At 36.7% G+C, this 13,514-nt stretch overlaps 1 protein-coding gene across 3 annotated transcripts in view; it reads right to left on the minus strand.

Annotated features, from left to right (window-relative positions):
* GNAS (GNAS complex locus) overlaps positions 1 to 13,514 on the minus strand; it is a 162,077-nt gene that overhangs the window by 36,530 nt on the left and 112,033 nt on the right. For all 3 annotated transcript variants that reach the window (XM_030007689.2, XM_030007690.2, XM_030007691.2), the window contains exon 5: positions 4,628 to 4,725. In XM_030007689.2, coding sequence (XP_029863549.1) covers positions 4,628 to 4,725 — 98 coding nt within the window. The remainder of the gene's footprint in view (positions 1 to 4,627; positions 4,726 to 13,514) is intronic.

Consider the following 13,514-nt stretch of genomic DNA (forward strand, 5'->3'; position numbering starts at 1 on the left):
TGAGAATGGGCTCCCTCATGCTACTTCCAGCCCTTCCTGATATCGGAGGGTGTGAAATGGGTTGCAAAGACTGTCTCTCACATTATTTCCTTTTCCACCCCAGCCAAAACCAGGAAGCGCCAGCTAGGAGATACGCAGAGAAAGCATAGCGTAAAACGAAGCACAAAATCAAATTGGTGGCCAAGGCTAACTATAGCAAAAATTCAAGGATCTGTGGGCACAGCCTAATATTAGCACATCTAGAAAAAGCACTAGGAGGCTCACGTACCCAGGCTTTGCTTTTGATTTGCTACATAGCTAATCCAAAGGCTACTGACATCAAAGCAATTTTCTTCAGGACATCCACAGACTTTGGGTCAGACCTTACAGGACGGTGCTGGCACCCTTCATGCCCTTGTGCCACCAACAGCACATGCGTATGGGAGAGATCCTACTTTGACTACTCTGCTGTGTAGAAGTATTAGCAACAACAGCACTTCAAAGAGGACATGTTTGTTTATATTTGACAGAAGGCATATATTGGACGAACAGGTCTTGGCACATTTCAGTGGAAATGGCTCCTATAGCCTTAATGTTAAGTAATATATTCTAAATAAAATGCAATCCTGTGCCTTCAGGGAAGAAATATGAAGGATGGTAAATCATTTATTTATCACCATTTGGGGTTTTCTGTCTTCTAGACACTTCTGCATTCCTCTGTTTATTATTAGCCAAGAGTGGTATCATATGGCAGCTTCAGTACAAACATTCGTTTTCTTCTGTATACATCCCCACGAGATGCAAAAGCAATGAAATTTGGTCTCCTCATTGATAATGCTCCCTCCTCACAGCTAAAACACACTCCTCTCAGAGAGAAACTGGTGACAACCTCGCAGACCATGTTGTTCTAAAAGCAGAATTGAAACTAATTACTTAGTAAGTCCAGTTAAGAAAAGGGAAACAGTCTCCTTTCCCTTCTCTGCCTCTCAAGACTGTAAAATATGCCTAGGCAGGAAGTACAGTAAAGCTCATGATGAGCAGAGGCAGCTACTCTTTCAAAACGAACAGGGTTCCTCTGAAGTGACATTTTCATTTAGCCAGTGAGCTGCAGGATAAAGGGTGGGATACCAGAAGGGCTCTCCAGCAGGTGAGGTTACTGGCCAGGCCTCCCAGCTTCACACCTCCAAAGATCACAACCGCATTTAAATGGAAAGCCAGGATGGTACCTGTAGCTTTTGGTAAAGTCATCTTTTCTGAGCCAATGCAACCAGAAACTTGGTGGAGCAACGATAATAGTGCATATTGACGTTAACTTCTTATAGGGAGGCACTGAAAAATTGTCGCGAGACAGCAGAAGTATTGTAGTGTTTAAAGTTACTGCTCAGAAGCAGCTGAAAAACACCATTTCCAGACTCTAAACACCTACATTTGAGTTAGGCAGATACAACACATTAGGTTGAGAATTATATTTGTTCCCACTTTCCTGGGAAAGGACAAGTAGTAAAAAGTGGCTTTCTCCTTGCCCTTTGTTCATCTAGGAGAGCTCCTGACCCATCAGCTAGTCCCCGTCTTTCCTCGGCACAAACTCTGCGAGGCTTTAAACCTCCATCTCCCCAACATCTTTCTTTCAAGATGCTCCAGCATCCTGCAGCTATGCCATGCAGTCCTTAACTCTGAGAAGACCTTTGTTGGATTATAGCTAAGCTGCCTACACGGAGAACCAGTTTTAATCCACGAAAAGGGGAATTGTAAAAGCAGCAATGTCGAACAGAAGGGAACTAGGTAAGTCCTCATGGCCTTCCTAGTACCTCACTGCCACCATCACACCATTAACAAAAGATGGAAGGGACTTGTGCCAGTTCCCAGAAGACAGCAGGCAGGATGCCGGGAGCTGCCGCAGCCTGCTGCCTGGAACAGCTGCCACACAAGCAGACCACAAGCCCTGCAATGTGCCCGCTCCCTGAGGACAGGCGATACTGAACTCTTCAAGATCCCTGAAGAAGCTCTGCATACATTTCACATCCAGGTTTGGCAGAAACAGAAATGAATTTCATTTTGATATTAACATTTCTGAAAGCCAAACAAAGCCCTGTAAGATATGCACTCCTCGCTGTTCCCTGCTAAAACACAGACAAAATTGATGTTTAAACGTTCGGCAGTCGCCTTGCAAAGCTTCCTATATATAACCGTGTCACTTCCAAGAGTGAAAAAACCCTTCTTTTTTAAAAAATGCAGAATGTTAAATGAGCCCATACCAAGACAAACTTTACACTAAGCAATTCACACTTCAAAAAACAACAGTTTAAAAAAAATTAAAAATTTTACAAACAACTATAAGAAGTTAATTTTTGTGAACAAGAAACATTGTTTAGAATTTTGAAGTTAATAATCAACCAAAGAATCCATTAATTTTAAGAATTTATTCAACTTTCAAGAGCAAGAAGGGATTTTTGGAAGCTGGATTGATCTTGAAAGAGAAAAGTCACTTTTCTGCCTTCCATTTTAAACATGCCTTCCTCATTTTAAACAGGGCCTTCAAATGGGGAAACTGTTTAAAACCCAAGACTCTTCTCTGAAAGAACTGACAACTCCAACACAGTTTGCTCAACTTTCTAACTTCTATTAGCCCTAATGACAGTAGCTTGCACATTCAAATTAAAATAGTCTTCACTTGACATCTCAGCTACATTTTATATTTTGCCTTTGCTACTTTTTTTTTTGGTGTGCTCACCAGGTTAATTTCAAGGTATCAGTCCTGTCAGATTTTACAGGAAGTAATTTTTGTCAGGTCCCTTGAAAATTTCATATGATAAAAACAAGTTCAGAATTTCAAAGTGACGTTAACCTCCAAGCAAACATTTTGCCATTAAAAAACTCTTACTTTGCATATTCTGTTATTAAAAACAATGCCACTGCACGATCAAAAATGCCAGAAAGGACAAGAACTACCAAAACTAACAATTAGAAAGCTCCTTCTGCAAGAAAATAATATCATATACTTTACCATCAAATTGAATAAATATTAGAATTATGAAATATTTTGAGAAGGAGACAGCAATGGTATCTTAGAAAAAAAAAATCTGTAATTTGTCAGCAACGTACAAAGTTTATTTTTGGTTCAACAGCCCATGATGTAGAATTAAGTGTTCCACTAGATGGAGCAGGATGGTAAAACCATCATGATGGCCATCCCCTTTGCTGACCCATGAAAAAGTTGATGTCCAGCAATCAGGGATTATAAGAATTTTAGCTTTCTTCTGTGCATTCAGCACAGAACAAAATTTGTTTCTCTTCCAAAAAAGGGCAACAGAAACCCCCTTAGTGCTTAACAATATTTACTTCTTCCTGTCATAGAAGTTGACTATTAACAAACACTAACCAGAAACAAACAGATAACCAAACACTATCAGAAACAAAACTAGTTTTTCCCCATTTCTATCAGCTTTACACTGAGACAAGATTTACTGGATGGTTGGCAGAACATGAAAATCTTGTAGCATTTTTTGTTTTGTAGCAACTGAACTTGCAGAAAGATCCATGCCAAATGATCAAACATTAGTCACCTAATGCAAAAGACATCGCTACACATCAAACAAATTCACACTAGAAACAATGGCAAAACTTCAAAGAGGCTCCTAAAGACCTGGAGCTGTGCAAGTCATAGTAAAATTATCTCCCTGGTCTCTTTTCAACAAGAGCTAATTGTTGATTTACCTTTAAGTCTACCTAAACAAACAAACAAAAACAAAAGAACCTTACAAATTTGATTTCATCAAATATTCTTTAAGAGATGCAGTAGTAGACAAACTGTATTTCCACCATCATGTGAAATGAGAAACCTGCATTTCCTTGACCATTAAACCTTATTTCAGCTTCTCCAAAAGAAGTAGAGAGAATATAAACTAACAAAGAACAGTTTTAACCATTAATATTCCAAATTTAAGTCCTGCAATCCTTGAGTATACACAACAAAAATACCAGGAATGGTCACAGTTATCACAAACATCTTGCCATAAAAAAATTCTGAACCATACTATATTGCTATATGTGATAAGTAACTGCAAACATGCAGTAGCAGTAGTCTCTCATGATGAGACTAATTATCACAGTGGTATAAATAGCAGAAGAGAATGAATCACTCTCAAATATGTGCACGAAGGCACACAAGCAGAAGCCTTGGTGACTGATCACAGGCTGCTGCCATCTCTTTGTTTTCAGATAAATAAACTGCACTAAAAACAAAAGCTACAAACATGGGCATGTTTCACGCCAACGTAGTTTCCAACTTACTAAAACTTGCTGCAGTATCTGAAGCTGTCATTTGGAAAGGAACTGTTCTAAGCGGAAGAAGCAGGAAATTTGGTCTTTGAGACAACACAATTGTCCATCGCATTAAGGTGTCTGCCTGTATTAAGACCATTTGAAAGCATCTGCAAGGTTTTCAATATAGATACCATTGTATAATTGAATGCCAGTTTTTCCTACCTCTCTGAATGGCTGATTACCAAGAATTCACTACATAGCATACACTCCTTTTCCAAGGTAAGGAAAAGTAAGCATCAGGACCATCCAAATCACTGTCATTAACATTCAATAAAACATTCTGTATATCACAGTCAATATACAGCAGAATAGAAACTATACTTACTACTGTGCACAATCAATCAGCTGATATTCATTAGATCTCTCATAGCAGGCTTTCACACCTTCGTCTTGCCAAAGTGTTTTTGTATGTTCATAAAACTCCTGAAAGAGTAAAAATAGCATTAGCAAAATGAATTTATCATATAAAGAGAATCGGCAAATGGTAACATATTGTTACCACTGTAATGAACAGTAAATGGTAACATATTTAACAAAAAACTTTAAATATTTTTTAGATCCTGACTACAAGTTAACTTGGCTTTCTTAGTTGTTTTGACTTGAATGTTTTGTAACACTTAAAAAACTGCTTCTCAATCATTTTGATTGAGTCCAACTATATACTGAAAGAAGGGGTAACTTATCATTAATGACAATTCTGTTGGCATTGTTAATAATCAGTACTCTTCAGTAACATTTGTTCTTTAACTCACAACTCCACTGCATGTTATATTTATTTGGCTGTCAAGATATATTTTTTTTTCCTTCAGTGAAACACTACTTCTCAGTAATTCTTACATAAAGGTAGCAAATGATGATTAGGTTTTGCTTGACTTTCCAAGTTAGTGAGGCTCTTTGGGGACCATATAGACATCTGATTCTTACTTAACTCTGTATCACTTAACTCAAAGTATTTGCAGAATTTATTGTTTTACAGTGTAAAAGGATATTGAACTACAGAAGAAATACAGTGATACAAAGCTAGATTGTGTTTTGATTGTGTCAACCTTAAAAATAATAAGCCAAGATACAAAAGCAGACAGCCAAAAATGCAATGCTTCAGTTTTGTTGAACCTACAACGCAAGTATAACACACACACAGAAGCCCATTCTTTTTTGCATATAAAAGATGCACTTTGGCTCCAGCAGGAGTGTGTGCAATATGTAATTGTATTTCTGGCTATCAGTCTAAGAACTTTGAATAGACTTAGAAAGAACAGCAGCAACCTAGTGACTTACATACACACACCACTGTGGGAGTTACTTTTATCAATGACCACGGACTTTTTCTTGGCTATCTCTCAGAACTTTTAAAGTGTTTTGGACTAAATACTTTTATTCTGATTTTAAGTGGCTCAGGTGACTTACTCCATATCAGCTTTTTTGCATCCAGGACGGCACATGACTGTTAAAATAGTTGCTGTATATATTCTATTTCTCCCCTCACCCCTTTTCTTTACAGTAGAAACATTTTAAAGAAAAATATATTATTTTAAATAGCCATTTTATCGCTTCAAGGTTCCTCCATTAACTTAGTTTTGGAATCACTCCCTCTATTGGGATATCAGTCTCTCACATTCTTTTACTATCAGTGTAGTACAAAGAAAGGGGTCACATCCAAATGTGACTTCCAAGGTTTCACTTGAAAATATCTTTTTAAAAATTCACTTTCCTACCAGAACGTTAACTAACACCTGAACTGTACCAGAACAGTAGATGCTTTAAATGGCGTCTTAAAGATGCATAATGGCATCTTAAAGTAAATTTAGTGATGCAGATTTTCAAACCATCCTCTTTTTGGCAGGTATAAGATGCATATGTGATTGTGTGATCATAGAATTGTGAATACCAATGATGGAAACAGCCCATCAAATGTAAATTTGATCTTGCTTTTATTGCTATTGAATATTCACTAGCTGCACATGCACACAAACGATAGTAAATGCACACTACACAGCTAAAAAACTCTCTAGGGTAAAATTTTATTCTAATTTCTTTTAAAGATATTATAAAGTTTAAATATAGTGTTAGATGTATCTTTTCAGTTTGTTCCCTGCTTTTATGAACTGTTCATGAACAAAAAGACCAGTTAAATTTCTTTTGTAAACAGGTAAGAAGATTTTACTTGATTTTTAGTATTTGTATATTGTACAACCAGTTGCTGTTAAAGGAAGTAAAAGATGAATAAAAATCTTAATTCTAGTCCTCAGTTTTCTTTCTCCCAGTGCTGGAATTATGTTCATTGGATGCTTTCATTTTGAAGTTTTCCAATTTTTTGGCAGTTGGGGAACCGTCAATTACCTTCAATCTTCAACTGTATGACAGCATAGTGAGGAAAATATCTTTCCAAAGCAAAAAGGAGTAGGAAGAGAAAGTAAAGGAGAGAGGGAGAAGTAACTGGAATCTCACTGTATTTGAACCAAACCCATTTGGGGGTGACTTTATACGTTTCTTTTTAAAAGTAACAGTAGTCTAATACAGAACATCTTATGATTCACTCAACTCATTACTACAAAGCTGGAAAATTGAAAAATTGAATCGTCAATTGTACGAGATTTCTTTGCTGAAACAGCAGCTGATTCAAACGCACACACACCATTTAAATTTCCCATCTAATCAAGATAACTTACACCAGACTCCAGATAGCTAATTGAAGATTTGGCAGAGAGATGGTTCTAAAATAGACATCTACTTTAAACTGGGGTCAGCATCTGCCAAGCCAATTATCTCCAAACATACCCCAAAATACTTGCTTCATCCTGCATTACAGTAAGTAAACAAATAACTAGGCAAAGATAAGTTTACAGAAAATGCAATAAAACAAAGATTCTTCATCACCTACAAATGTACATTTAAAGTGAAAAGAAGCAGTGCCTTAAAGAAAAAAAGTCACAGCATAGTAAAACTCCGCCACAAAAATGAGACACAAAGTCCTTCCTCACTACTGTTTCTTACTACTACTATGACATTCTGGTAGAGAACTGATATAAAGCAATTGTTTCAAACAACTTAGGAACTCCATCATACCTTGTGAAGAAACATTTGGAGTAGTTTCTGCAATTAGATGCTTAAAATGGGATGAAAAGTAAATCCAGTTCCTGACCCTTGCATAAACACACTGATAGTAAAAAGCCTAGGATTTAGTTTAACAGAGTCCTCCCTGTGTTTTAAGGGCAGTTCTTAACTTCTAAGAAAATATGTGGATTGCAATAATGGGATAATAATCAATGTTTGTGCCTTGTTAGGCCTAATTCGCAATAAAGTACTTAATACTGCCTTTATGTCTGTCCTGATAATCTGAACTATAACCAGCAATACTTATGCAATATGGTTATTAACTGTCCATGTGTGATGGAAAGAGAATTTAAGTCCACATTCTTTGAACTTTTATATTGGCATTTCAAAATCAGGATCTACAACAAGTCATGAGTAACAGATTACTATACTAAGATACAGTGCGGTTTTTGGGGGTGGTTTTTTTGTGCTTCTTTTGGTCTTTTTTTTGTTGTTTGTTTTTGTTTTGTTTTTAAAACTGAACTACATGACTTGTGATAGCCAAATACAAAGGCCTTTTATTAATAAATAACCTTTTGTCTTTAGGCCACATCAAATATATCTGCACACATTTTGGGACTAATGCTGACCCAGCTTACACAGCTGTAAACTAGGAAGGTGTTCGGCAAAGAAAAGTTGGAACCAAGCTTATAGAGTTCCACTCTTGCTTTATTAGAAGCCTACTTCCACTAGTGATGGATTTTGGAATTAAGACATAGTAGCTGGTTGCAAAAAACCAGATTCTCCCTCCTTCCAATACACCTACACTAACCACAACTCTGAAATAATATTTAAGAAAGAATAACACAAAAAATCCTCAGCATCCCATTTGAGTCATGGAACGTAAGCCTGGGGCTACTCTCAGGGAAGGCGAGTAAAACCGCAAGATTTGTTATGTATTTAGGTAAAACAGGGGCTTCAGAGGCTGCTAGAAAAATCAAGTTAGCAACAGGGTTTTTTTGTTTGGTTGGGGTTTTTTGGGGGCTTTTGGTTTTTGGTTTTTTTTTTGTTTTGGTTTGGTTTTTTTTGTTAAATAGGTCTAATTTGTATGAGATCTCTAAAAACAATGAGTTAGGAAACAAATTATCCAGAAGTAGCAGGCAAATTTCCTGAAAAGAAGTAGCCAGAAAACTAGTCCTTACATGTCTGGTTCTTGTTTCCATAACACTGATTCATTTGCTGGCACATTGTAATATAACAGACTCTACAGCAGCATCAACACAGGTTTCTCTTGCACTATAAAATGGAACTCCTAACAAAACAGCTAAAATAAACAAATACTACTAAATAACAATTTGGTTTGAGAAGACATTCCACAATAAACATGATTTAAGTGTTAGGTTCCAAACGATCCATAGCGTTTGCAAAGTATGGTCATATTATCCATTCTTGCCCTATGCATACTTAAACTCAAAAAAATATTCAAGTTATGTCATTTTCCATTAAAAAAAAAAATGTTGCAGTTACACAATACACACCCAAGATCCTGTTTAAACTATAGCTGAAGCTGTGTAAAGCAACAAAAGTCAACATAAGTGATGACAGCATGGCATCACCAAGGAAGGTAAGAAGTGAGTTCTTCCTAAGAATTATGTCAAGATTGTAGCATTTATTTACCACCAGACCAGACTTTACACTTTCCAAAGCGCTAACATAACCCTAAACAGGGAGAAATCCTTGTGTAGAACACTTAGGGAAAACAATGCCAACATAACACAAATCTGAACAGAACATACAGGGCTTGACTTTGAATTTGTTCAGGCTGGGCAGGGGCATAGTTTGAATGCCAGGCACAATCCCTAACTAACAGGATACACTTCTGTGAAACTATAAAAAACTGAGAAAATCCACTGTCTGGGTAAACCTTCTCTGTCTTACTTACAACTGAATTATCAAGAACCATGACCTGCTGATGGCGAGGAAGCCTCAACTCTCATCATACCGTAACACCGCAATACTTAAAAAATCATATTTATGTGAAAGAAATGTATTTCAGGATTAATGTTTTATTTATTAGACAACACTTTCTCTACCTGCTGAAAGTTTCCCAGTACAATGAGTCAATAAGCAACATTTGTGCATCACTTGTATTCACTTGTAGGAACCTACGCAGACCTTTAGAGAAAAAAACCCATCAGTGGAAATCATAATGTAAAAGGGATGCTTGGAAAACAGTACTTTGTTCCAGAAAGATCTTACTGACACAATTCTGGATTAGAAAAGGGGCAATGCAGATTCTAATCAAGTTAAAAAACTACTTGTATTAGAAAATTTCAGTAAATTGAATAAATGGCAGCAGGTAAACAGTGGTTTTATTAAAAGTCAAACCAGAGAAAGTGTTAAAGAACTTGAAGGTTGAGCATTTTGGTTGTTAAAAAAAAATAATCCTCAAGAGACAAACTCCAGGCCTGGGAAAAAATAAAGGAACCAACATCAGCTTTTGAGAGGCATTCTAAAAGGATAAAATACTAGCAGAAAATGAAAGAGAAAAACTGGACATACTGTCTACAAGGTTTTGTTCCCTCCAGATATATAAATACTCGAGAGACTTTTAAAAAAATGTTTATGAAGCAATTTTTTACAGGCATTAGGATGTTGGCAGGGAAAAACATTGGCACAGTTCTTGCCACTGTGACACGACGTTCACAGGAACCTTAGCATGGACACGCAACATTACCTTTTCTTTGTAAATTATAATATAGGGTGGACCTATCATTATAACAGCTTATTTACTAATTCCAGCAAAAGTCAATGCCATTGAAAAAAACCCTTACCTACTAAAAGGTGTGTACAACCATTACACAATGTTGTGGTTAAAACTGGGATTCAATTCCTGGGCAAAGTTCACTGTCCCATGGAGTTACACATTTCATAATAAGAGTTTTAAATAGGTCGTCCACTTACAAGCCTAATGATTAAAGGTCAAACCAAACCAGCTTCTAACTGTAAAATCGCATCTTGGAGGACGTTTGCTTCCCAACATGTTCAGCTTTTAAAAATAACATTGACCATTGGTTTCAAACCCCTTTACAAACCTAGTCTGCAAGGTGGGGGCACATGAACTTTACTTGCATGACAGTCAGGCAGTTCTGCTGCATTCCACTAACGAACCGCATTAGAACAAGACAAGGTCACAGGACGGCAGGGCAGCACAGTGCATTCCAAGACAAACTGCACAAGTTGATTTTCTCCTTCCAGGATAAGTAAATGCACGACAAATTGATTTATTTTTCATTGCTCATATCTGAAGTCAAATTATTACTATTGACTGTAAGGCCACTCAGAGAAGGAAACTGATGGCATCTTGTCATTCTCCCTGTGTTTGGGCAGGGATACTAGAATGTGTTAAATTTGTCAAATCAGACAGTTTAATAAGCCACTTACTTGAATAGGGAAACATCTGCATTCCTAATGGTGTGAACAAGTGTTAATTATTGCTTGCTATTTTAGGGAAAATATGCCGATGATATCACAAAGGAAACGCATACCTACAAATAGTTGAAGATATTCTCCAGTTACTGGCATGTGTCCAGAGCTGAATACAAAACTCTTTGGGAGTGGCCAGAGTACTCAGCACTTCCCATAACTGAGTCAGAAATATTTTCAGCAAGGATTCAGTCTCATTATCAATAGTTTTTCATGCTTACAAATGAAGAATGATGCTGAAAAATTTTGGTTTTCTGCTTACAGTATCTTCACATTTCTAGTAGCACAAATTAAACTGAATGTGGCTGCAAGGAATGGACAGTGGGAAAGGAATTTTATTTAAGTAACTCCTGTGAAGTTTGAACTTTCATTTTTCCCCTTTGTTAAGAGTTTCAAAACACCACAGTATTTGAGAAATGTGCCAACACACAATTCCATACCCATAATCTACAAAGTGCCTTTGGTTAAAAGGCCTCACTAGCATAATATCGCACCATTTCTCTTTTATTTCTACTTTCGCAAGAAGTTTAATTGCCACAGAAGCTTAATCTGTTGATACTAGAACACCGCTTAGATTTAATCCTTTCACACAACTCCTATTTAAAGCACATCACGCTCATTAGGGAGGAATAACTCACTTTTGGTTAAGAGCACTAAGATGGAAGTTGGCAGATGTGGACCCTACTCACCATTTTGTCAAGATTCCTTTGCAATTTTAAACCGACTAATCAATGTTCCTCTGCTTCTTCAGAGTATACTCATACACGGAAAGGCAATTAATTAATGGATTAAACCTACTGATAGCATAAAAGGCTCACAAAGAAGTCTTCTATACCATTCCAGCTCTCTCTTGGGGCAGTAGAGAGTGGCAATAGAGGCATTTCAACCATTAGCTATTTTTGTAGACCTCTGGCTAAGAAAGAAGGTTTAATAAAACTCTGAGAAATTTCCTTTGAGCTTTAAATTAGGGTTTGGAAAATGTCTTTCATACTACATCATTTAGTTGCTTTTTGTGTAATGAATATATAATACATTTAAAACAAACAGTCAAATAAAATGAACTTATTACCTTACGCAGTGCTAAGAACAAGCGCCATTTCAAATAATGGGTTGAACCCCAGACCATACAGCAACTTTGCTGCCCCCTTTCAGATTGGAAATAAAAAGCCTATTTTTGCCAGAAACTTCCACCAACAGAAAAGGGTAAAAGATAAAATAGTTACTCCTCATTCTAAGGGACAAATCCCAAGGACAGATCACTAATAATCTTACAATCTTTCTGAAGAAGCAGAATCTATATTCATAAAAGTAGTCATAGACTTATAATACAGTCTACATGGAGAAATCAAGCTCACATACACTTACAATAGAGTTAATTAAAAGTTCTGTTTATCTGCTGGGATTTTTTATTTTTTTTTTAATAAAAAGCTACCCAGTTTCCTGGGACCTTAAGAAATCTTAAATTTTACTGGAACACTGAAGAAATGTCATGTACCCTCCAAAGGCAAGCTGAAAACCCTGACAACCTGCTGCTTCTCTGAACAGCAGGACTCTACCAGAAGAGATGCTTGCATTTAGGAAACACAATACCCTTAACAGCTCCAGTCTGCTCTGGGCATTCACATCTGTGGCAGGATCAAAACTTGGAGTCATGCAAGCAGCAAATACACAAGTAAATACCTGTTCATCCACACACCTTCATTCGCACACAAGCTCTCACCACCTTCCATTCGAGTTTGACAAGGGAAAAGGTCTGTGCTTGTGGATCTCTCTCAAGATTTGGGAACGGACATGTTTTGTCTTTTTTTAATTCTGCCATAACTTCGTGAACTAATAGCACACTCCCTGTTGCTCTGTTCCGTGTAAAAGTCTCCCAGTTGGGAAGTCACAGATGGCTGCATGTAAAAAGGTAACTTTGCACAACTTAGCCATACTACAATATATCATATTTGGTACTGGAATAATGAAAAACAACTTTAAATGTACCACTGAGGGACACGTGTAAAAAGAGCAAAGAGTATTCCACAGAATCAAAATGTAAAATAGATCACGGTATTTTTCACTTTTTTCTTTTTAGCTACTTCCGTGCTTATCCAAGTTCATCCTTTACTCACCTGATATGATGTAAATGACATTAAAATACCAAAGTCATGATTTTTTTAGAAGCATGTTTACCATCACATTTCCAAGTCTTTGTACGTTGTAGAATTTTTATGCCCAAAGGCACTTTTTGTTGTATGCCCAAAAAGCACGTCCACGGGGCAATTTGCACATTGACATGTTACTTAAGTCTTCACATTGTCTCTCACAGAAACTCTTCTCAAGCCATTGCAATACTAGGCAGGCTCATAGGTAAAATTTTATTTCATCTATGCGTACACCAATACGTGGTGATAGTCTCTTACTGTGAGTAAAACCAGAAAATGCTTAAGAATTTCTATATTAAATTTATGCCTATTTCCTGTTTAATTCAGCTGACAGCTCTTCTATTTCAACAAAAATTGAATTAATCTGTTCTTGTTCTTTAAGACTGCTCTGAGGAAAACAAAGAAGATGTATCAAGAGAAATTAATTCACAATTTCTTCAAATTATTTCTAAATGTGAACTTATGACCCTATAAATATGGTATGGTGGGAATTTACTGGATAAAAATACAAGTGCAGAATAAAGCATTAGCCTTTACTTCAAATGC

Source organism: Aquila chrysaetos, chromosome 3 (assembly GCF_900496995.4).
Source record: "Aquila chrysaetos chrysaetos chromosome 3, bAquChr1.4, whole genome shotgun sequence".
Classification (NCBI taxonomy): Eukaryota; Metazoa; Chordata; class Aves; order Accipitriformes; family Accipitridae; genus Aquila; species Aquila chrysaetos.